The 26,524-nt window shown below is 39.3% G+C and overlaps 1 protein-coding gene across 2 annotated transcripts in view; it reads left to right on the top strand.

The window, feature by feature from the left end:
• The window catches only part of SCUBE1 (signal peptide, CUB domain and EGF like domain containing 1), a 194,676-nt gene that overhangs the window by 82,901 nt on the left and 85,251 nt on the right, over positions 1–26,524 (top strand). For both annotated transcript variants that reach the window (XM_039570896.1, XM_039570895.1), the window contains exons 5-6: positions 17,160–17,285; positions 25,339–25,455. In XM_039570896.1, coding sequence (XP_039426830.1) covers positions 17,160–17,285; positions 25,339–25,455 — 243 coding nt within the window. The remainder of the gene's footprint in view (positions 1–17,159; positions 17,286–25,338; positions 25,456–26,524) is intronic.

Here is a 26,524-nt window from a genome sequence, read left to right as displayed (position 1 = left end):
GCCTTCCTATGAAAACAATGCTATTTAATTTTCTTCAAACTTCTTTATTATCCTTGGAATCAGGAATTGCAGAATGGCTCAGGCTGGAAGGGACCACAGAGGTTTATCTGGTCCAAGCCTCACCTCAAGGCAGGGCCAGCCCAGAGCACAGGGCACAGGATTGTGTCCAGATGGTTCTGGAATATCCCCAGTTAGGGAGACTGCACACCCTCTCTGGTCTCTGTTCAGGGCTTGCTCACTGCACAGGAAAGAAGTTCTGCCTCATGTTCAGGTGGAACTTCCTGGGCATCAGTTCCTGCCTGTTAAAAAACTTCTGAAGATATTGAAAACAGACATAATTGCAGAATCATTTTGTTTGGAAAAGACCTCCAAGACCATCGAGTCCAACCTGTGGTTGGTCCCCACCTTATCAACCAACCCAGAACACTGAGTACCACATCCAGTCTTTCCTTGGACGCCTGCAGTGATGGGAATTCCCCCACCTCCCTGGGCAGCCCCTTCTATTGCCTGACAGCCCTTTCAGTGAAGAAATTCTTCCTGATGTCCAACCTGAACCTGCCCTGACACAGCTTGGGGCCATTTCTCTTGTGCTATGCCTCCTCCTGGATTGCAGGAGGTCTGTTCTGTTCCCCATCCCTGTCTGCCAGCTCAGGGTGCTGGTCACCCTGAAGATGACTGGTGTTACTATTAAAGACTGAGGCAGAGAAGGCAGTAAGTTCCTCGGCCTTTTCCTCATCCTTGGTTTCCCCCCGCATCTGATAAGGGAGGGAGATTTTCCTTGGCTCTCCTTTTGTTGTTGATGTATTTATAAAATCACTTTTTATTAGCCTTCCCAATTAGTATCAATAAGCAATGAGCAACCTCAATAATGCTAGAAAGCTCTGGCTAAATTAGGTATGTTTTCTGGTTTGGGCTTTCTTTGACACTATTCCTTTAACACTGATTCCTTGTGTCTCTGCGTGGCATAGGAATGCACATTCATTTGTCCTAGCTCCTAGAAAATGAAGTTTATCACTTGAGGCCTTTGACCTTGTCTGAGAGGATGAGAAATTGCTTCACTTCCTCAGTTTTAAACTCTGAAAAGTTGTTACAGAACCAAAGAAGTCAATATTAAACTAAATAGAACACTTTCCATTGGTAACAAATCTGTCCACTACTTGTTTGTCTCGAAAAGGTATCTATGCAGAAGTGATCATTGAAAAGTAATCCTTCACAATTTGTGCTGAATTAGCCATGCCAGGCTATCACAACCCCTGTTGTATAATTTTCAGTGACAACAAGAGTAATTTATCCAGAGTGACAATAAATGAATCCATTGTGCATTCACAGTGAAGCAATAGCTGCAGTAATCATTCAACAAGCGGTTTGCATCATCTTAGAAGAAGGAACCTGTGTAATTTTCTGTCCAAACAGGCAATTTCTTTCAGAAGTCCTTTCATGCAATTTCCTCAGGGACTTCTTCTAGGATGACTTGTCATCAAGGACTGTAAAATAATTTCCCAGTTTCATTTTTGTTCTGACATTAGTGGCTTAGTTCAACCAAGTCAATCACAGGGTTTTTTTCTGTTCAGATGGAGACCCCTTCCTAGCTAGTCCTTCATTAAGGAAATTAAGTGGTGGTTCTGTGCTGAGTAAAATGACTGCTAGTGATTATTGTGTTGTACTGTCCCTTTTGGATCTGAAGGCTCTTGCAACATCATAAATTCCATGCAAAGAGCAATGACTTCTAAATTATCAATCTAAGCTTGCTCAACATTTCATCAAAAACCCCTCTTTGGTAGGAATGTACGTGCAAATGTCATCTTAGAAAAACACATTAGTGCAAAGACTCTTACAGAGTACTGTTTATTTATAAGATTATGTGGGTTTACCTAAAATTACTCTTAGATTCCTTATTATTTCCAAATTGCCATCAGTAAAAGTTGCATGCAAGAGAGAAGACCTGGAAGACGAGTCAGGGTCAAAAGTAACAGCAAGTCTCTCAGTACTTACGAAATCTGGCAATTACCATAGTGGAGGGAGAAAGTAGAGTGGCTGCCAGTAAGGTTTCATAACAGAAGGAAAAGCTCTGTCCTTTCACTCAAGCCATGAAGTTGGAGATGGAAGTCCAGTGGCATCACTGTGGAGCAGCATGTTATAAGTCACGTGAAATGGCTTCCTAGTGCTGGGAAGTTCACTGTTGTTAGACTGGGATAGGACATACCCCCGTTAGCAGATGTGCCAGACCTACAAACCTGCATGTGTGACTTGTGAAGGTGAGGTCATAAAAGCACTTTCAAAGAATTGCAGTCACAGGGGAAGAGGAAAGGCTTCCTGGAGCAGCTCTGAGGAGCTTAGGGAGTGCTGTCCCAGTTTTGCTTTCTGGCACCTACCACTTGGCTGGTCTTCTTCATCACTTTTGGCAGAACAAGTCTTACACAAAAAGGGAGCACTTCCAATCTGGTAAACACAAATCCTAAAGTATAGTTGTGTTCTCTTCCTTGGCTGGCCAAGTGACGTAGGTGGAGCTTGTTGTGTGTATGTTGTGTTTAATTCAGATTGTGGTACCCTGTAATTTTTAAGGATGTGGATTACCATCAAACTGGATTTTTAAATTTGAAGTCAGGCCCAAGTGTGTGTTCTTTGCCTCTTTCATTGTTTCAATGAGTGTAGAAAAAAGCCCATGAGTGATGCCCAAACTCAACAATACAACATCTATTAAAATGACATACAGCCCACACCCTGTGGGAACTTCCCAGGTATACAAGTAATTCCAAGTTATGGTAATAACACAGCCAGATAGAAACATACTGTTAAACCCACAAAGAACTTCACTTCATGAGGACTCAAGAATGCTAAACTCATCCAGTATCTTACCTGGAGCCTGAAACTCCTGTTTGTATTGCAGGTTGTTTGCCCAGTACTTTGCTTCTAAACATACAGTTTCCAGTGTTATCCTTTGCTGGATATTGATAATGATGGCCCTTATGCCAGTGGCAGAGAGGAATGCTTATGTTTTTTTTGGTCTGATGTCACCCCACAAGCAGCCTGGGCACACAGAGCTGTGGTGAGAATGTAGTAGATGAAATCAAGCCTTCCCACAAAACTGTATTAGAGATCTTGGAAAGCATACATGTTTTCAAGCCAAGAACTTTAGTGACATGTACGCAATTGTCATGTCATGTCACTGAGGAGTATGGGAAAACTCAGTGGCACACCTTTTTCTGGTGAGCCTGAAGGCTCTAGTCAATGACTGCTTCTGTTTGCTAGCCTTTCCACTTATTACTCCATTATCCCACTTTTTCAGTGTTTTCTTCTGGGTTTTTTTCCTGTTTTTCTGGATGCAAGGAGTGTAGCTTACTGGTATACTCAGCACACTGCCTTCCCTATTCCATAGCCACTCTAGATCGCTTCCAGCACTTCATCAAAAACAGCTTTGCTTTCCTTCCTGTGCGAAATGAGACAACTCTTAAAAAGATTAATTTATTGAAAACAGAAAAATTGAAAAATTACAGAAATCAGAAAAATATAAAAATTTGGGATCCTATGGCTCGGTAGATGGTATGCCCCAGGAGCGCAGGGATACGAGATCTTCTGGCTGAGACAGCACTAGACCTCAGGTAGAGAAAAAGAACTTGCAGTGCTGGGCTGACTTTAAAAAAATTACTAAAAGCCCCTTAAAAGGGGTAAGGCTTTTAATGCCCAGCACCGATGTCTCCCACAGCTAGTCTGGAGAGAGCAAGAGGGGAAGAGAGAAGAGAAGAAGGCCCGCCTCTCAGCTTCGTCCTTTTTATAGTTTTTGCTCCGCCCACAGTCTGCCCACAGCCCGCCCCTTCGGTCCAAAGCGATTGGCGCTTTCCCTTTGATGGATCATCTCTGTCCACCAATGGCTCATCGTTGTCGGGGGGGGGGGGGGGGGGTATCAGTTAGAGATAAGGGAATACAATACTTTCATTAAAATTCAGGTATTCAGGTTGCCATGGAACTTGCCTGCAGAGTAATGGCCGTGGCTAAAAATAGCTGCTGGCTATTAAGACTGGGTGGGGTTTTGGCCTTGGAATCAAAATGCAAGTGAAACACCTACAAAAAGTATTAAAATACATCCAACACACCTCAAAACACTTGTAAAAGTATACAGTAAACACAGGAAAGGTAACTCTTATGGTGTACCAGTGGTTTGAAGCTTGAAAAGGGGCAAGTTTGTGATTTCTAACTGGGAAAATTTTAACTGGGAAGGGAGCAATTCTATTAATAAACTACTTTAAACAAATAAAAACACTGATAATGGAACTGGATTTTTGTACCTGGGCTGATGGGTTAATTGTAACATTCAATTTAAAAATAATTAACTCAAAATTAATTACTTAAAGCACTTAATATGCAAAGACCAAGCACAAATAGGGATTTCATGTATGACACTTCCCTTTATGGGACTTGCCTTTCCTTCTCCAGCATGGACTGTTAACCCTGTCTCCTGATTGCTCATATGCTGAGTGCCAGCATTATTGCTCATGCTCCCTACAGGCCTCTGACTCAGTCACAAAGACTGACTGTCCCTTCATGCCTGTCCAGCCTCTGTCAGCTCCTTATTTTGCCTCTAGGACCCAGCTCTCATCTGCTTTCTCCATCTGAGAAATGCCCACACACTTAACAGCTTTCGTTTTTCTCTCAGCCAAGGATCTGGCAAGTTTCTTAGCAGAGGTGTGTCACAAAAAGTCTTCTCTGTCACCTCCATGGTGATGAAAGAGCAGCTGTAAGACATACTTGCTAGCTTTTGTTTTGCAGGTTGTGGTCAAAAAATGTGTCATTAAACATTTTCAGTGCCATCTTTGAGAACATTTGAAAAATAATTTTGTGACCTAAGTGTAGGGCAAATACACCCATTCAAGTGGAAATTGTGTTCATGTAGAGGTGCATGAATCCTCGCAGAGGCCATAAAAAACGGAAGTTTTAATCAGGTTTTAGCATGATGTAGTTTGCTTTATTTTTGTGATAGTCCAGCCACAGTAAAAATTTTATGTATTCTAAATGGCCACTATGGACTTCAGGGCTCATCTTCAGGTTTCTTTTCAGCAAACATTCCTAAGATGGAAAGATCCTTCTCTTTTGAGAAGCACCAGTAGTATTTGGAATGTGTTAACATAGGGAAGTTTAATTTTTTACTTCATTCTGCTTCTGCCTTAAAAATGGTACAATTGTACAGGATCAAATGGAGTAAATTCCATCTGAGGATTCAAGGGACAGAAAAAAAGAATGATTTAGGTAATCCCTGATTATTGTAAAGAATTTAATTTTTTTATTTAAATTGCTGGTGAAGGAGAATGATATTGTAAGTACTGGCATATCTTTTAAAATATGTCATCTCAGTAGCTTTCTTCTCTCTTTGGAATAAAAATTACAGAAGATTTTCTCAAAGATCTGTATAAGAACAGTTATCACATTGAAGTGACCCTTATGTATTGCATGCATTCCAAGGTAACCTAAAAGCAATTAATACTAAGTGTCCTTTCAGGCACAGAGTTCAGCAGAGTTAGGAAACTGTTGCTTAATAAGACACATGTACACTTTTGATACTTACTTCATAAATTAGGCATATAAACTTCCAATGGCCTTGAAATGATCTCAGAGGAGTTCAAGAGGCTTTTACCAATTCATCAAAACAATTGGTTTGTTTTGTTGACAGCTGTGCAGGAGTGTTGATCTGAGGGACTGGTAAACTGGGAATTACCGCTCAGCTTTCAGCCTATTGAGACCAACTAGGAAATTACAAAAGCAGAGACTTTCTTTCCAAATCTCAGGCAGGTCAGAAGGGAAGAGAATCATAACATTTCCTTCCAGGAATTTGTCTTTTATTCCTTCGGCTTAAGAGATAAAGAGTGATGTTTGGATACTGAGAAACAGATTTCACTAATTGTTGTTTTCTGGGGAATTTGGTGAATAGCCCCTCAGATAAGCTGGGTTAGGCCATCAGCTGCTGTATTAAAGCCTTTCCACAGAGCTTTCTAAACAATTCCTAAATGTGTTGAAATCTAGAAAGAATGTGGAAGCTCTTTTTCCATTAAAGAGAACCCAGTCAGTGTTAGCATTTAAACTGAAGTGAATAGCGGAATACTTTAAAACATTGCAGAAGCTCTAAACAGAAAGGGAAAGAATTGGTTCCCGCCATCTCCATATGTTGTTCCTCTTTGCTGGGTCACAATTCCTATAGGATTTCCACAGTAACAAGTGGAGAGCTGAAGGAGCTATCCTAAATGAACAAGCATTATCTCTCTCTTTAGAGGTAGAGAGAAAAGCAGTGAGAAATCAAAGGACAGTGTAAAACCACGTGTGCAGGAAAAGATTCAAACATCTTGAATTTCCTTTCCTAACCAGCACAAACTTTCCACTGTAAATGTGGCCATAGGGCTAACTTCTTGTCTTTAACTCACAGACCAGTCTAATTCAGCTCAAGAGCTTGGAATTGCATCATCTCAGTAAATTCATGTTACTGCTTTAAATCCAATTAGTTTTCTGCTATCTTTGCTGTAATTAACCCTACTAGCCCTTTGGTCTAACTTTGTGGGGCGACACATTCCTCATCTCCAACTCACACCACTCCTTTCTTCCTTTCTTCCACACTTTTCTCTTGCACATGTACCTTTTACTACCTAAAGGCAAGGAGAAGGAAGCAGGAGGTTTTCCATCCCCACCTTCAGCCTCTGACCCTAGTAAAGGTATATGAAGAAAGGTCCAAAAGATATAAACAAGCCAGTGCACAGTACATTGACCTTTACTTTATGTAAAAAACACCGAGCAGCACGTTCAGGGCTCCCATTTGCACATCACCATGAGAGTCAGGACAAAAGTGTAATGTTTCAGAAGGGCTTCCTAATTATTTGCTATATGACTCTTAAAAGTCCCTGCAGTCAAATCTTGCTGTGGTAAAGGTTCTATTATTTATGAACTGACTTTGTGTAGGAGCTCTATCTACCATTTTGCTTTGGCCATTGAGGTTTTAAACTGAACAGTGTTTTCCGACTGTTTGGTAACACATCTAGTGTTGAAATCCTGTTTCCCCCATTTGTACAGAATCAGAATAGCTTCCTGTTATTATGTGACTTAAAAAGCCCAAGTTTCCCACTACAGACAACTTTAACCTGCTGGCTTGAAATTTATATTGATTCTGTCGCTAGTCTAGTTGCTTTTGTTATGAGTCTTTTAGGTGAATGAGCAGGGTTCTGTAAATTTAATTGCAGCAGATGTTTCTCTGGGTTTTCTCTCTCTCATTTCACTCTGGATTTTAGTTGTTTTTCCTTGGAAAAGTACATGAAAGGGAAATCCTTGTATAGTCAAATGTTTGTTTTACCATCTAAAGCTTGCAAAGGGTCCTTAGCCTGGGCTGATTTCTTCTTGAAGAGCTGTAATTATTCATGGAAAGGGAAAAAAAAGCCTTTGTCACTAATAGGCTTCTTGGTGCTTCTTGTAACAGTCTTTATTATTCCTTTCTACATAATTTTCTATTGATGAGGTGAATAAAGGCTTCCTCTGCTGTTGAGAAAGAAAAGGTAATTGTTCTTTTTTCACATTTACCAATGCTTGTTGCGTTCCTTATGTGTTTAAAGGACAAGGATGCAGAAAATGATGTTATTGATGGCATCACCATGGCAACAGTTCTTTGGAATAACACATTCTGGCATTGTTATTCTGCACACACAAAAAAAAGGGGACTTTCTTTTAAGCACAAACAGATTATGCCCCTTTTAAATGCACCCATGAACTTTGCTTTTCTGAAGATTTACAGACTGGTTTGGGGCAGAAAGGATTCTGACATCATTTACCTCTCTGTGTACATCACATTATGGTGTTAAAAAAAAAAAACAACACTTTGAAAAAGCCAATGGTTTAAAGAGACACAGTATGGGAAGGGTACATAAACATTTCTTTGATCAGAAAGACAAAAAAAAACTTGAAAGAATTTTGAAATTTATGAGGTCTAGCACCAGACTCACTAAATAATCAATCAAGAGACAGACAAAACTGGAGGACCCGAACACTCTGAGCTTATTAAAGTAGTTAGTTAGTTATGACAGTACTCCAGATAACATTGCTTTTACTCCAGGCACTACACACATCTTAACACATTTTGATAGGAAATCAAATTGCTTTCTCAGAAGGCAGTTTGCAAACATATATTTTGGCTTTCATATTTGGTCTTCCATTGTCCTCAAGTATGTAAAATCCTTCTATATTAGCATTTAGAAGTGATAGCATTTTATAAGGCACAGTATAATTGTATTCTTTTTGACTCCACTGCAGTTCTGAAATGGATTACTTTATTTCTCAGAGTCATCAATGACATATATCTGTGGGTTTGTAAGAAAGAAGAGGGGAATGTATTGAAATTCAGCATGTTTGAAATCCATTCTGCTCTCTGTGGTGTTTTTTCTGGCACTCAAGTGCACACCTTCCTGTTTGACTTCCCCAAGGAACAAACTACCTCCTACATGCCAATGGTGCATGGAAGTGGGCTGTACAAACCCTGGGACTTGAACACTTTGCACCTAAGAAGGACCTGTGTTGTGTGTAAATGTACCACTTAAATATACCCACAGTCTTATTTTTGAGAGAAACTGTAGTTGACTCTCTGGCTCCAAATACACTGTTAAAATGTTGGTTCTAAGTTGCATGTGACTTTTCTGGAAGTCGCCACAGCTGGTAGAAATCAGCTGTTTGTTTGTTGGACAATAACTGGATTTTTCTGCTCTCAAAATCTTGATGAAAATGTGAAACTCTGGGGACTATAGCAGGGCTACAATTGGATGTTGCTTCACATTCAGCTTTCCAGCTGAAGTGACTCCTGAAAAACTGAACAGGAAGCTGGAAACTCTACTGCTTTTTCCTTTATCTCTGACAAATGTAACCACCTTAGTGCTACAGGGTCCTTTCTGCAGGGGGGCAAGTTGAGGAATTCCTTAACACCCAGTCAGTGTTTTTTTTATTTTATAAGGAACAAAGTGGCAGAATGAACTTTAGATCTTGATTATGTTTAGTCCTACTACAAAAATGATAATCCTGATGTAAGATTATTTGATCTGTACTCTCTATTTACCTGGAGAAAAGTGAACAGCCTTCATTCCTTGCACAACATATTTTGGAGTTTAAATCAGTTATATATGCATTAGTACATACAGAATCACATATAATTATGAATATTCATTATATATAAAAATTGCTACATATATATAATGACTCATACATCTATTACAGTACATGTTATATATAGATACATATACTATAATGTCCTGTATCATTTTGCTAATTACATGATTTTGCAGGAAGTTGTGAAATTGTCCTGGGAAGAGTTTGGGATGTGAAGGAGTTCCTGCAGATCAAAACTGTTGTTGAAATAGTTACTGTTATTCCATCTATCTGAATATACTCTATATGTTTGAAAAAGTGCCCTAGAAATAGTTACCTTTAAAATATTTTATTGGAAATATTTCTAGAAACCAAGTCTGTCTCATGTCAGTTGTGCAGATTGCAGAAGACGGAAAAATTGCAAGATTTTAGTTGGGTTTTTTTAATCTTATCCTCCCATCTCTTGCCTTACCTTTACACAAGTGATACTATAGTGATTTAATTTTTGCCTGGAATTTGTTCAAAACCTTCTCAGGAAACAATAATGAAAAGCCATCTTTTCAATTAATTTTTAAGTTTATGTTTGTGAGAAGTACTCTCTGAGATTATTTTAAGTCTTTTTATTGGAGACCTAAAAACTTTGCTACATCTTTGTGAGAAGTTTTACTTGGTAGAGGTGGTGAATATTTAATTAAATACTGAATTTTCCTGTGACCAGGAAGGGAAAAAATATTTTCTTGGCATTTTCTGATCTTTGGCTTTACAGTTTTCCCATGTTACGAACAGGTACTGAAAGAGAGACTTTAGAAAAGAGTGAGAGTTTTCCTAGATGTAGTATGCTAAGAGGCCCAAAGACCTCATACGAATATTGAAAAAAGAACCGTGCAAGTTTCTTATTCTTGTGCCAGCTCAGGATTTCTTTGTGTTTCCTGAAGTCCTGCTGTTGTGAGAGAGTGTTTTGAGATCCCAGAGTGGGCTGAGGTGTGGCTGGGTGGTTGCACCACCACCCCTGCCCAGCTGAAAGTGTTGGAGCTCATGGTGATGTTGTCCTTTACTGGCTCTGCTGTAGCACCACAGCTCTGGTGCTCAGGATACCCAAACTACTCAAGGTTTATTAGCTCCCACCAAGGCACCAAGAAATAGGAGACTGGTGGTCAAGACTCAGATGCAGAGAGAGTGCATTTGTCTCCTCTGCCTGCTGCACAGCCTTGTCTGCCCTCAGGGTCACCTCCATCTGCCAAGGGACATCGTGTGGCAGCGACTCCCCAAAAACCTCCCTTTTCTTTTGCTTTGCTTTACTCTTTAAGGAATTGCTATTTCAAGATGAAGCAAAATGAAAAGCGGGTTGTATTATTGACTGGGTTTTGTTTCTCTTTCCTTTCTTGTCCTTACCTTTTTCTTCCCTTGCCGTTTATTCCCCTTTAGCGTCAGGTGCCAAGTCTATACTGGCAGAGCCTCACAGTTAATTCTGCCAGAGCAGCAATGACACACAGGTTCTGTGCAGAATTTTTTTTTAAGATAATCCGTATCTATGTGTGAGAAGGTAACAGAGACTCTTGGAAAGAGTTTCAGTGATCCTGAGCTTCTCTTGGTAGCTGTGCAATGTGGGAAGCAGACTGAGACTGCAAACCTTCTTACATGTGTTCCCCAAAAAGCCATGATACAGTCACAAGCTGGTCACAACCAGCATGGGATGGATTTCAGCCAGTCTTCTTTATTCTCTTCTTTGTCCCATGGGAATTGATGACATTTTCTGGCAATTTTGGAACCTGTTTCCTTTCCCTACTTCCATGGTTTCTCTCTTAAACTTGGTCCATTCATTCTTGTCATTCTCCTGAAACCACAGCACCTTTGCAGAACTGCAAATCTGTGCTCTTACTGCTGACAGAATGAAGTTATGTTTCTGATACATGCCCATTTCTAAATGTCAAGACAAAAACCCTCTCCATGTGGTTTTCTGGCTGCCACTCAGAGCAGGAACATCTTGTCAGAGATCAGACTGCAAGTCTGCCTGCTGAAGATGCTGGCCCTAAGCACATTTTAGATCCAAACTGAAAAGACATGTAATTGCTAAACAAACTTGAATTTGTTTATTTTATAATATACCAGCAGCTGTTTTCTTGTACTATGTCCAGGATTTCTCCAGACAACCTACTTAATAGTGTAGAATTCTGTTTCCTTGGGTCAGTTTGCCTGCTTTATTTGTTTTCTTTTCAACCTCTGTTGGGGTGAATGGTAGTCACTGAAACAACTATTTTTTCCTAAAGCTTTAGGCAGAACCAAGCAACTTATTTCAGGAATGAGGATTGAAAGAAAATTTTGTGTTCATTAAGTTAACGTTATGAAAAACATTGGATTTTTACATAGCTGATTACATTTCCAGCATGCCCAATTGGAGGTTTCTCACTTAGTTCTGAAGGGCTGTTCCTAGATGGATGCTTTGTACCCGTGGCATTGTGATCAGCTGAGGAAGGGCACCTGCCTCAGTCCGTTAGTTTCACCCTCCATTTTCTTGCTGAAGAGAGAAATCTTGGTGGGGATTTTGATCCTCAAGAAAGGACATTCTGTTTTGAGATATAAACATCTCTCACTGGGGAGCAGAACTCACCCAGACATTCTTCACATCCAAGAATCAGGTTCTTATTAGGGAGCCAGAAGTGTCCAGACAATCTGATGAAACTGTGCAGCATAAAGGTCAGATCCAGTCTGCTGGAAAACAATCCTTTGGCTTTATTGGTCCTAAGATCTGGCCACATATATTTGTTGACTCTAATTGGGTCATTTAGCCAAATGGTGATTTTCATCACCCTTGAGATGCACATGAGATCCTGGTGTTAGAAGGCAAAGACAGGGACACTCCCAGGCGTAGATGGGGAGCTGCTTTCCACAAGCCAGACAAAAAATTAACAGTCTGTTTTTATATGACAAAAACTTACATGCATAATGTACCATTTGGCTTAGAACAGCCAGCTCACATTTTCACTAACGTCATGTTCCTGTCTCCATCAGAAACTTGGTGTCTTTTGGTTGGCTTCCATTTCTCACAGAGTAAGAGCTCTGTGAGAGGAGTTGTCTTTGTCAGTTTTCTAAATAGCCTGGTCATTGACCAGTGTGTTTTATTGTAGCACTGTAGTTTCTTACACAATTTTTAAAATTACAACAAAAAACAAATTCTACAATGTTAATGGTTTACAAAATAAATAAAATGAGAATGCTTGTTTCCTCTTCTGTTATTTCCTCTCTCTGCTGCTGAAGACGTATCTTGTATCTTATATATGGTGCAACTTAATAAGAGATCTCACTGTGTACCTTGTGTGAAAATTAACTTATCAACAAAAAAGGGAATGTGATTATGCAGTTTCAGGATTGAGTGTAAATGATGCAGATGCTACTGGATATGTCAGTGTGCATATATGGGTTAAGTTCAAGATTTCTCGTGTTTTCTTAGCACATTCAAGCACATGTAGTCTGACAATATTCTGAAAGTTATTGATGCAATTTAAAGTAGTCTTTTCCAGATCATGTTTCGAATCAGCATGTTTATTTGAAAGTTATAAAACTAGCAGCAATATAAATACAGTGTAGGTGAAATCATGGCAACGTAGAGGATAATCTAAGCATATATGGTGAGCCACATGGTAAAATAATTGCTGAAAGTCTTAATTAAGATGAGAACAGACAGTGTTAATGAGAAATAAAGGCTGATCCATGCTTTAGTTGTCACAGTCAGCCTGATTTAAGCACTTTCAGGGCCATTGAGCTGAAAACATTTTTAGAGCATAGTACAATGGAGAGGCCATTATATCAGACTGAACATTTTGCAGAACAGCACTATTAAGAGATTTGTGATAACTAGATGGTAGACTGGATTAATGTAGTAGACTCCCATCCAAATCTCTCCTAGGCCAGGAACAAAAATGAGTGTGGATTGTGGGTATACATAACAGTGGCTGTCACTCTCCCATGAACAGTCTTTTGTAACTTAGAGTCAGAAAAAAATCCAGGAAGGCAATAGAAGAGAGTTTCTCAAGTAATATCTAAAATGCTGAGAGAGGATTTAGTTTAATTAGATTAGTGTTGTCCTTTCTTAAGTGACATTTCTCTTCCTGTTTATATTTTCCATTGGATTTTGTTTTGCTGTCTGTAAGGTGAATTTGCTGAGAATGTGTCTGTGTTTCAGAAGTTTATTTTACTGTCTGCCAGCACTGCCGAAGAGACATGCACCCATTCTATTGCTGGCTTTAGAGATTACCTTGAGTAGCAGCATATGGGATTAAGACACTGCTTTTATTAACAGTTAATATGTAAAACCTAGAACCTTTCAACACTGGACGTTTTAGTGTCATGCCAAAAGTTTTTTTTTGGTGTACAAACGTCTCTCTTATCAACACTTAGTCTTTCCCTTCATTTGGGAGCCATAGTTTTCCACTTGACCCATAGTCCCATCAGTTCTAGAAGCTGGGACACACCGAGCACAGCAAAAATCAAGACAAGCTGGGAACAGCTCCTTGTGTTCCAAACCAGAGTGAGGCAGATGTGCACACAATGGGAGAGAGAGGGGGGTCGCAAGTTCTGTAAATAGTTCTGTAAATACCTTCTGGTTAGGGCTTGGATGGAACATCCATGGTCTGATACTTTGCCCAGGCTGTGCAACACGCTGAGGTAAAACTGCTGTGGGCATAATTCTGTACTGACTTAGGAGAGGCCTCACATAGTTCCAAGGGTGATTTCCCTCGCAGTGCTGTTTCTGCACTACTTTAGTCAGCTCAAGGAAGGGGCACCATGAGGAGCACAGGGCACCTCTTAGTGCCAGGAGCCGTCTGCTGAGTTGGGGCTGATGGTGATAAAGAGAAAAACTTCAAACACATAAATGAGCAGCAGAATCACATGAACTTTTTCCATGATCATGGCTTTTTTTATTTGAATGAGTAGTTTTCCACCCCTTTCTACAAATAAAGCTGTTTGGCCTTGATTGTGGCAGTGGGGCTGGAGCGCACTGCCCACCTCCCCCTTGGGTCACTCGTTGTCCTGGGACTGAACACCAAGGCAGGCACAGAGAGGCTTAAATCCCCCTTTAACATTAGGGAAGGTTTTCTCATGCTGTAACTCACACTCTGTGCCCCTTATGGAAAAAGCATGTGCACATTAGGTGGCTGCTAAACATTTACTAAAATGTTGCAAAGCTTTCCTTCTCAGGGGGCAATAGTGAGGAGAAATGATAACTGCAGCATCTCACTACTCCTGTGGCAGCAGAGTGTGAACTCATCAGAGCAGTTCTTTACTACCAGCAGTGCACCTTCTTCCAGTATAGGAAAATACTGGAGGTGGTTTATGTATTTCTAGTTAAATTTAAAGTTTGGACTACATCCTGCTGAAGAGAATACTGAACAAAGTCATTTTAGGAATATTTTTCTCTCCTATTTGTATGCATTTGTATAGAAACTAAGATTAGTACTAGAAAGGTATTTCGCATATTTTTGTCATTTTAGTGCTGCTTATGTACCATTAAAGCTTCAGTATTGTCTGAAGAGTCAACTTGCAAAAAAGTAAATGTTGTCAATGGTGATTCATAAATTATTTGTGTACGTAGATTGATACAGAAGACATCTGGACAAATGCCGTATTTGCTGAAAATTAGAATTTTGAATGATTAAAACTATTTGCAAATTAACATAATTTTGGGTTAGATTGCATTTTTTAGCAAGGTAAAATATTAATTTGCTGCATTCTTATTTCAAGAATTTTTTCAGGCAAAAAAGGTTTTTTTAGGAATTTTTTTGTAATCTAATTTTTAGGGATTTTGAAAAATACTGAAATAAAAATGAGAATTTTTGTTGTACTTGAGCTCCTGCTCTTGACTGAAAAATAGTGGTCTTTCATTTCAACAGAAAAAACCTTATATTTTCTAAAATAATGATTTTCAGGCTCAGGAGATCTCTATGGTGTTCTCCTGCTAAACATGGAACTGAAATAGTTTTTCCTACAACTCTGATTAATACAATAGCTGGAATAATTAATACAGTAACTAAAATATTATGGTCTCACACACAAATACCAGGATCACTTTTGTTTCTAAATGTAATGATTTTGATCTTCGATTTCTCCCAATATTTTTAGCAGTGCACAATTTCTGTACTCCCATAAAGGCAGATATTCAGTATCTGCAAGTAAGCACTGAAAAATCACTTGCTTGATTACACTTGTGGGCCATTAAATATCTGCTTTCATCTCTATAATTCCTCTCTTCTCAGAGCCTGGGCAGTGGGACTCAATCAGCCATGTGTTATCTTTCCCAGATCCCTTTCGGAGCATAGCGCAGTGCACAGGAATGCAGTTTGTCAAACACATTGTGTCTGAAATCCTTTGTTGGGAGAAGTGGAGAGAAAGAGATTATAAAATGCCTCAAACCCTTCAATAAGGCCATTCCCAGGTTTCTTGTATCTGTTCAGCCAAACAAAGTGTTCATACCTCACTTTGATGTGTAGGATGGTGTATTTTAGCATATAGTATGTATTGTATCTCAGAACAGCATCTGTTGTCCAGGCTGCAGTTTACAAAGAATAACTCACTTGATTATAGTAACTTACTATGTTTTGGCACGTTTTTAGGCTCAAGGACAACACAGAGGGGAATTTAGAAGAAATAAATATATCTGTTGTCTATAATGTTGGTTTTTATACATGGTTAGATTTAAGATCCTGTTGTGTTTTGGAGGAGGGGTGAATAAAAATACCCAATCAGACTGGTGATGTATGTTTTTCATTACTCTGCTAATACAAACCTCTCAGAGGTAAATCTGAGCAGTGTGAATAACTTCTTGAAGCTGTTAACTTCTGTCACCCTGAGGCAATCCCTGACTGACTTTCTGTAGCATTTCCTCCTCAAAATTCTATACACAAAAACCATTTACTTACAATACACTGGCACTGTAGGTTTAAGTTGAACATTTTGCACTGGAGTAGTTTTGAGAAATTAGCCTAGAATGAATAGGTGGGAGTAGACACGTTGCAAAGTGCCAAATGAGTTGCAGAGTCCACCCTGATGTTGCTTACAGCAGTGGTTTGGGCAACACAGGCAGTTTTCAGCATAGCAAGCTGAGTTACAATGTGCATTCTCTGCCAGTGTACTCTGAGAGAATTTGTCTCTCCTTTACAGGTCAGATATCCAAGGGGAAGTCTGGGAAGGCTTTGTAATGCAAATCTAGCTAGCCTTCGTTCACACAAGGAATGTTAGATGCTGACCCATAAGAAGTGAGTTCAAGATTTCTGTGAATATGTGGGATTTGAATTAACGCGGTAATGAAAGGCTCTAAGAATATAAGGTGCATTCAGTATCTAAATCACTGACATGGTTTAGAAAGTTAAAATTGTCTCTGCAATGATTAAAAGAGAGCTGGTTGATACTTTTCCTTGGCATAAACATTAGCAGGAATCCACCCATGGCACTTGGATGTTTGTTGAACAGCTGGTGTGTTTTGTTTAATAGAGTCAAAGAGAAAAGTGGTAGTAGGTTTGTTGGCGATGTGCTGTGTTTATGGTGGATGACAGGGAATTGAGATGTAAAACAAATAGCAGAGGAACAGATCCAAGCAAAAATGCTTAGTTATACTATTTGGCAGATTTTGCGTGTTAGAAAATATAAAGCACATTAACAGGGAAATAAAAATGCACCAGACAGTAACAGCCGTTGAATTTACACAAGAAAAAAATAACTGTGAGATCACTTACTCAGCTCTGTGGGACAGACGAGTTCCTGGACTATCCTTTAAACCCATGATATTTTCATGAAAGATTAGAATATAGATACAGAATAGAGAAATCCCAAGTTTCTACATGAAGCAGAGACACACAAAGCTCGTATTTGCCCCAGAGCATGTTTGTCTTTTATTACACGGTTTTGTTGACTATGTATCTCTTTTCAGCTCTGTTTTTTCATCTTGTGGAACACGGTCCAGATGAAAAATAAAAGTTACAGATAAAATTATTGGAGGATTGGATATGCATAATTATTTTGTAATTTTATTTCAATACTAATATTTTCTATTTTTCTTTGCTTTTCCACAGAGGGTATGAACTGTATGAACAAAGATCATGGGTGTGCACACATCTGCCGGGAGACACCCAAAGGTGGGGTTGCCTGTGAATGTAGACCTGGCTTTGAACTTGCCAAAAACCAGAAGGACTGCAAATGTAGGTAGATGAAGATTAAATTTCAAATGCCCCAAAATGTCTTGTTTTCTTCATTGTTGTTATGTTCCAGAAGAAGTTAACTTTGTTTTGGCCAAAGGTGATTTGTAATTTTAGTAATGAGGGGTTTTTTGCTGTAGAAGATGCATTTGGGGATGGATAAGAGGGATTGAATAATAGAACATTGGCAGTGGCTCAGTTATCAAAACAATAACAACTTTTCTGCTTTCCTGTGAATGCAGAAAAGTGAAGTAACAGTTTAATCCAGACTTTCCTTTTAAAGCAATACAAATAAAGCATAGTGGATTCTGACTTGCAATATTTTGAAGGTCCACAAAGGTGTGTACATTGCTAAGTGTACTAGTGAATTTAATGAGAAACCCACTAGAGCTATCAAATTAAGCGTGTGAGTTCCAATTTTTTTAAAAGACAGAATGATTGCTCTAGCCTTGATTACACTGCTCACACTCTAGATTTATCACTTGGGAAACGTGCAGCTGCATTATATATACTGTTCTTCAGAGAAAAGCCCAGAGTGGTATATTCTTGAAGCTGTGATGCTAAAGATACAGATACTCATTAGCCCACAAAATTAGAAATTGTTCTGTACAGGTTCAAATAATTGACCTCGGCATCGTCATCTGAAAGCTTCAGAACTGAGTCTTTCTGATGGCTTCAGTGAGTCTTAGATCTGAGTCCAGTAGCTTGCATTCCTACTTGGTAGCTTTGAGAGAGACAAAAAAAGTGCAATCAAACAACATAAAATGTTTGCTGCTTTGCATAGGGCCAATATTTTTGAGACAGTCTTTCTTGCACTTCAGTTTTTTTCTTCCTGAGATCTCCACTCTGTAAACACGCATAGATGATATTATCTCCCAAGTACAAAGTCAAAAGAATCACTTTTGAATGTCATAAAGAAATGCCACAGAGTAATGTACAGCCTGATTTCTGCTCATTATTAAAAGGCTACACATGGCCAAAGGCAAAAGCACAGAAAAAAATGCCTTTATGGTAATTTTCATTCTCAGTGTTTATTAGAAGGGAATGTTGCATGCTGTTAATTGGAGTGCAACATCAGATACATTGGTGAAGTGTGGGAGGATGTTTACTTATGTTGTTATTATTTGTTTCCTCAAATTCTTATATTCTTTGGGAGTTTCAGTATCCTTTTTCATAGATGGTGGCAGGAGGATTAGAGCCTTTTCCGGAACATTATTCCTAAATGCCTTTTAATAGAGTAAAAACTTCAGTTTATTCTGTGCCCTCTGGTGTTCAAATTGTAGTTGGAATTATAATGAACTTTTGGTGTCAGACCTCTAAGTAGGGACACTGAGTTTTCCAAGGCTGCAGAGCTTACTTTGGAGTACCCCAACCTCTAAACCCACAGCACATTCTGCAAGTATGATCCAGAGTCTTATTTAAAATAATTACTTCTAGTCCTTCCAGATGCAAAGAAGTACAGAGGTGTAGCCAGATAGCCTGGGACAATAATTGTGAGATTACAGCAGGCTATTTATGGAAGCCTAATTCTGAAACCAAATCTCAACTTTTAAAAAAACTTCTTCACAGCTAACCATTTCAGTGGAATTGGCTTAAATCCTGAGCTGCAGTTTTGCAACTACTCAGTTTTGCAGCTATGTTGAAGAGCTGGAAAAGAGACACTTCCCACTTGCCAGCCTGGACTGGGTCTGTAGCCCTGTATAATTGGGACTGTGGGGTCTGATACACCCTTGTAAAACCCTGTATCCTCTCAATTATGCTGGTTTATCATGGTCCTCCAGGAGTCCATGCCTTTCAGGGTTTGTCAGAGCTTGCTGCTCTGGTTTTTGTATGTGAACAAGTGACAGAGAACATAGCACCTCTTAGTACACCTAGGTGAATTTTTATCAGCCAGTTTGCAATTCAGTCAGACTGCTGAGAGAGATTTTCAAATGTATTGGCCCAAGGCCTTTAGTAACGATGCAAGTCTTCCTCAAAGGAAGATGTTAAAATAAGTCAGAAAGCAGAAACACTTGGAGGAAGGCTCCATGCTTTTTATGCATGCATCACACAATTGTCATGACATCCTAAGCACATACCATCTTATCATTTACCATGACATGCTGATAAGGCAGTCACTTTTGCTTCATTCAGTGTCCATGATGGTCAGTGCTCATTAAACAGGCTTATGTTCAGTAGCTTCCTCTCCATAATTTAGTGTCATGCCTTTTCTGCTGCACAGTATTTAAGCTCTATTGTGAACATAAAATTTTTAATCTCCTTGTGGATTTTCCCTTGATATTCATTAGTGTATTATCAAAGTGCTTTGTAGGCATTTGTAATGTATTTTCAAAACGTTCTTGTCAAGTCAAAAAGTACTGGTTTGCCTATCTTACAAAAGAGAAATTAATATAAAAATATTAATATGAGTCATTTAGTAGTGATAGGTGATTAACAAGAACTACACAGAACCCAGCTAAGCATTTACAGCAGGTTAATATGATCCAAGCCAAACTCCTGATGGCTCCAGCTGTAGTTGCAAATGCCATGGAGAAAGGAATATAATATCAGTAACCTGTAATAGAAGAGATTCAAAAAGCTCTAAGTAGGAATTCCACAGCGAAGGCAGAAATAGGTTAGAGTCTTTAGGGCTCTTTTCACTTTCTGAACAAGACTATTCTTTCTTGACAGTCCATTTCTGATTTGCTACTCACTCTGCAGCAGATGAGAAAAGATTCCCAGCTGTTTCCACAGCCCTGACTTTCCCCAGCTTCACTATGCACTAAATGAGACAGGAGTGTTTTCTGTATTTGTCATTGAGGAGAGTTATCATAACACAATAGGACTATGTACAAGTCTGGTATTTTGTAGCTTTTGAGTGCTTAAGATTGCAGCCTTAATGGTTTCTTAGTGTAAATTTTAAGTATGCAATTTCTAGTTGCCCAACATGCTAAGAAAACACTAAAGTGTGGAGATTGAAAGGGACCTCAAGAGGCTGTCTAGAAGTACACCAAGCAGAATCACAAGGATCCATACGTGTTCCCTCAGATAAGCTGCATCCTTTACATCCAAAGCATCAGTAAACTTCAGCTTCTGGGAGTTTACTGCTACTCCTGTAAACTACTTTAATAGCCTCTGGTGTACACAAGCCCAGAAGATTATGCTTTGTCAGTAATTTTCACAGGTACTTGCTGGCAGCAGAAAGAAGAATTCAGAGCAGTGAATTTGGCTCCAGAGTATGTTGAAATAAACATGGGAATTTACCTCTTCTTTCTACATCTGCGTCCATGATATATACTAAGATCCTGCTCCTGGGCACGATTGCATTAGAAGTTTTTGATAAACTGAAGATATTTTCCCCAAATATGAACAAACCAGGAGATCTTATGTTCATCTCTTTCTTAGCTGGAAGCTTAAAAATAAGAGGAAATCTAAAGCAGATTCACATACCTGCAAGTTGCAACCTGAAAGAGTTATAAACAAGTAAAAGCTGGATCTTTTAATGAAAAATGCTGGATAATCCTACCTACAGCTCTTTCTATCTGCCTCCTTGGATAATAATGATTCAAGTGAGCAGGAAGGCTAGTGCAAAGTAATTCTAAAAATCCTATCTAGGACTTGTACAATGAAATGCCAACCTACCTATGCCAAATGGCAGCTCTGCAGCTCCTGCTGACTGTGTCCTCATGCAACTATTTGCTATCAGTACAAAGATCCCCAGAATGTTAAAAACATAAAGCCATACTAGCATAAATCATGTCAGCAATGTTGCATGCACAACTTTATCACAGAGAAGTGCCCATATATTTATGTAAATTATGTATTTAATGGCCAGTTTAGTTAAGAAACAGTGCAATTTTAAAGTTACCTGGAATGACAGTATGCTCATTTGAGAAGTCCATCCTACAAAAACACAAAAGATCTGTCTTGTGGCAAATTCTGTGGCATCTGAGCCATAGTATATATTTCAGTCCACATGTGGACAAGATCATGACACTGTTGTCTTGACCAATTTTTTAAGTTACCAAGTAATAAACGCTAGATTAAATAGTTGGCCATATGTTTTCAAGTACTTCTTGTCATGGGCATGTAAGATGGAAGAACCAGAAAAAGGGTTCTGTGGAACTTTGGAGAAGCACTCAAAACAGGATTTAGGCTGTAGAGTGAGGCTGAATTCTGGTATTTTCTGTCTTCTGGGGAGTATAGTATGGAATATCAATATCAATACTTAGTGGAATATGTACATTAAAATCCTTCCTGTTCCTTAAGATGTCATTTCTCTTTCAGACAGTTGTTTCTCATTTTTTAATCATCCAAATGCCATTTCTAGACTACTCCATATATTTCTCTGGGTGTAAGCACTGGCCCACATGCCAAGCTGTGTCTCAGGACTGTTTGGCTCAGCCCAGTCAAACTGAATAGATGCTGCTGGTTCCAGTGTGGGCAGGTGGACAGGTTATGCCAGCTGGCATATGCCATTATGCCATTATGCCAGGGCCTGAAAGATGTCTGGCCAGCCTAGGACCCTGAGCATTGTAGTCACTGAAAAGAATTCATCTGGTTTGAAGGCACTTTGAAGCCCCAGTGTCAGCCCTAAAGCTCCTTATCCACTTGGAGGAGTGTTGGGAGAACAGACTGGTGACTTGGTTGCCAGCACTGGACATGTCCCACAGAGGGTGTGTGTCATTGTAGGGCTTCTCTGCTGTTGTACAGGACATTTCTCCCACCAAGGGAAAGAGCCCAGCATTTTAACTGCACTTAAGACATACACAAATTCTGAAGCACTGTCAAAAGATGGTGTTACTCTGGTTTTAAATCTGCCATGTGGGAATAAAGTCTGTCTGAGTTCTAACAGATATGTGAATATTCTCCTTTGGTTAAAAAAAAAAAAAAAACCAAACTTACTATTTTCCATCCCTTTCATTTTAACACGATTTATGATATTTTAAGGTGATCTGTGTCTGTTGGAATTTACTGTTTTGCCTGTTTGCCTCTTTAATGTCACAGACTCTGAATGAGCACACAGTTGTTTGCATAGCTGCAGAGTCTAAATTTATCAGAAATAGTTTCAAAAGAACACTTTGTGAATTCTCATTCATATTGCTTTAATTCTTTCTGACAAAAATGGAGTAGATCTGGATGTCCATTTGCTTTTAAATAATTATGGGTTTCTTCCTCTAAGCAAGAGAAACTTCCCACTGTGTCACTGCAACAGAATGAGGGCTGGAAGAAAATAGAAATGACATATTTTACAACTGGATTTTGTACCAATTTCACCTGTAGAGCTGTCAAGCTTCAGAATGTTGACTCAAGTTACTTAAAATAAATAGATAAATTGTAGTCTAGACAGAAATTCAAATCCTTCAAAAACATGATTTACTAATGTTTCTAGGAGACAGGAAAAGGAACTGACCTACATGTGCATTCATGGACTGGGTAGAATGGGAACCAGTAACTTTAATATGCAGGGAAACTGTAAAAGTGTGTGATTCTGCAGGGTTTGCTATAAATGCCATCAGTCTAGTGAGATTTTTTCATAGACAAATATAGTAAGGAAAAGTTCCTCATATTACGTGGGTCAGAGCAAGCATGTTAAGATATTTTCATCTCTGCCAGCAGAGGCTTTCAGCAAGGAATGCCAAAAATAACCACTGCCGTCACAATTTTTAAATACACACTTTGTTGCTGATTGCACTTTAAAATCCTCAATAAAAATACTGTTGGCTAGAAATGTGTTTAAACATCTGGCATAAACAACACCTTGAAGTTAATTTGTGATGGCACTGCAGTCCAAGGAGGATAGAAACTCCACATAGTCCTGGAGGCATATGGGGTCAAGTAATAAGCATGTCTTCATTGGAAAGGTGGGAGCTTTAAGAATAGAGAATTGACATAAAATTTTGTTCGTTTTGCATCAAAAATAAAAGCCAAAATGGTACTGTGTATTGAAGGGAAAGAAATGTTTCCATTTGATGCAAAGCAGAATTATTTGCTCCAGGTAGTTTTTCACAAAAATAAATTATTAGTAAAGCTATAAAAGTGGAGAAGGAGAAAGAATGCCTGAGTTTGGCTGTTGCTTAGGGGGCTTTGTAATGTAATTCCTTGGAAGTTTAGGATTCTTATGATTTAGGGTATGTTCCCTCCTCTGGCTGGTTGGACCGACAATTTCCATTTTCCAGTCTAGTGCACTGTCAAGCTCCAAAAAGGGGACATGAATCAGGCAGGTCTCCCCATCTTTCTCATTGCCGTTCTTTCCAGTTGGATAGAACAGCAATATTCCTGGAAAGTGAGGTGGGAATCCTGGCAGTCTCTCTTCTCAGAGATTGTTCTGGCCCCTAGACACCAAGGCTGTTCCCTTTCCAGCCCTGAACAGCACAAGGGCTTTTATTCCAAGTGTACAGTGGGAAGGATCAAGGATGCTTGCACCTGTAGTGGCCACAGGTCTGCACTCGCTTGAGAGGTGGACAACTCCTATTGTGATCTTTGCCAGAATTCAGGGCCTAAAGTTGTAAACTTGTGGTTCCCACGCTGGCAGGAGGTTTTAATGGGAATTCTGTTGGGTATGCTGTGGTGGGTCTCCCTCAGTTGCTTTTTTTAGAACTGTTCCATTTTAAGCTAAATACTTCAGTGATTACTGGGAGTGACATGGCTGCTCAGCACTCACACCAGAGGTGGGGTATTTCATTTCTAGCTACTGTGATGGAAAATTCTGGTCTACTCCATTTTCAGAAGCTAGAATTAAAGCAGGGTCACTGAGTTCAGAGGGAAAATACATGATCTTAGCCCTCTTGCATCAGATACAACCTCAGATTTGAGTTAGATATGTGATTTTCAAATCCTGTTAACCAGTATCTTGGTTTTACTCTATATTGCAACTTGCTACCCTGCCTCTTTTATAAACTCTTATCTAGAAAGAAAATTCTGCTAAGACCAGTGTGAGGAACTTCCTTCTGATTACTAGGAATCAGTATTTAAATGAGTGTAGTCTCCATTTAAATTACCATACCATTTCAAAATATTTAAGTCCTCTGAAATTATGAGTATATAACTAAATAATGGCATATTGGATTTCCCCCATATCTGCCAGTGTATATTTACCAATAAAGAACCTAGTCCAAATAAAGACAGTAAATTGAATTCAGAAATCAGTCAGATCAGAACTGTGTTATTCAGCATCAAGGTGTGCAGCTGCATAGGATGAAATGAAACAGGGGCAAGTGAGAGGCTTTATTAATGGTGCTAGCCAGGTTAATATTTAAAAACTGGTTTGTCTTAGCTGGCAGAAATTAAATCCATCATGTGACAAAGGAAATTAATTGAATCTGATCTATTAATTTGTGTAACCTTCAAAACTCTGCCTACTCTCATGAAAAATGTTTGCTTTAATGTATGTTTAGTACTTTTTCCCCAGAGGACATTTGAATTGCTAAAAGCTGTTCTGCACTGTTGCTTGGAAGTGAAAGTGGCATCTCCAATGCTTCCTTCCTGGCTGAGGCCAGCACATGGCAGAGACATAAAAACTGTGTATTTTTTTGTTGCAGAGAAGAAAAAAAAACCCAACCATTTCCTGTTTTATTTTTAAACTTGTTGCTTTAGGGGGGCCAGTACTTGATATAGTAGATTTCAAGACTTCTATGGCTCTGTTCTTGCTGCTTGGTCTCTACTTAGAGAATGAAGGGGAAGCAAAAGAGAGATGCTGTCTATAGATCTGAAAGTATACATGTGTATTGGTAGACTGTTAATTTCTTCACGGATATGAAGCATGTAGCTTTTAGGAAGACAAAGAATTGGCTAAGAGTCACACTAAAGTTTTTAATACAAATAGACTGGGGAAAATGCTTTTCTTTTTCTTTCTCTTTTTTCTTCGCTGTGTGGATTGAGGCTAGGGCATGAGATGGGCATAAGGGAAGGGGGCAGAAGGAAGAAATAGAAATAATTGCAAGCACAAATGTTATGTTGCCGTATGTCTCGGTGTGTTACTGCTCTTCTGTGTTCTGAAAGGCTCTCAAGACTAATTGGTTTCATTGTCATTTTATTTATATATACATATATACACATTCATTTGGGGCTTAACTAGTAACCTGTAACTATGGGAATGGAGGCTGCCAACACACCTGTGATGACACAGATACCGGTCCTGTGTGCGGTTGTCATCAGAAGTATGCCCTGCACTCAGATGGCCGAACCTGCATTGGTGAGTACTTCTCTGCAGCACATTTGATCTCGTACTGCTCAGAATCTCTGTGCCATTTGTGTGCGTGTGTGTGTGTCTGTGGGGCATGCGTGTCGCTGTCCCGCTGGGGTTCAGCACTGCCAGTGCTGCAGAGGGGTGTTCCAGCAGCTCCCGGCTGCTGCAGCCGAGCTCAGCCAGGACACAGAGAAGCGTTTGTGCGTGGTCTGTCAAAATGTTTGTTAATGAAGTATCCCTTTGTTACTCACTTGTAACTTTTGTTTCTGTTCATAACTATTCGTTTTTGAAGTATAAAGGTGTAGAACATTCATCATTTTGAATGAAAGTTCAGCTCTTCAGTTCACTTTCGTTAGTCAAGACTTCCTTGTGTGAGCAAGGTTAGGAAAATGATCTTCTTTTCTGAGCTGTTACCAGGGAAAAGGAGTCATCATTACGTGCTGTCTTCCCTGTTGTATGTTTCATGATTCTGAAAACTACAATGCTTGTAGTGACTAAGCTTTCATTCAGAATATCAGTAGGAAAAAGCCAGTCAAGACATGGAGCGTCTTGGCAGATGCTTTGCAAGCATGTATGACTATAAAATATATTACTTGCTTAACACCATTTCTTTCCACTCCACTTAAAAAAAAAAAAATTAAAAGTGCATTTTTGCATAGTGCAAGTTAACATTTGAAAATTCTTACTCACAGATCAGAACCTGAAATCCATAATGGTTTTCATTGGCATTGCGGACATGTTGACTTTTTTTGTTTGTTTAATTTCAAGTCCTTACAAATTCTTAGTCATTTCCTGAGGTTAAAGAAACACAGACACATATTTATCATATTTTCTCTCCTATACTGCAAGACAGAGCATTTGAAACCCATGGAAATCTGTCAGCTACCTTTAGCCAGTCTGTCTTGGTCAGATCCATGGCATTAAGCTCCGTGGCTGCCCAGAGCCTTGCTCACTTCTGAGGGGTTTAATTGCACAAATTGTGGGGTAGGGCGAGGTTTTTGCTGGCAGAGGTAAAGCTGAATGGAGCTCAGAGCTGGGCTCTGCCTTTTTGTCTGCACAAGGTGTGTCTGAGTGC

Source organism: Corvus cornix, chromosome 1A (assembly GCF_000738735.6).
Source record: "Corvus cornix cornix isolate S_Up_H32 chromosome 1A, ASM73873v5, whole genome shotgun sequence".
NCBI lineage: Eukaryota > Metazoa > Chordata > Aves > Passeriformes > Corvidae > Corvus > Corvus cornix.
This window is presented reverse-complemented; position numbering and strand designations above follow the sequence as displayed.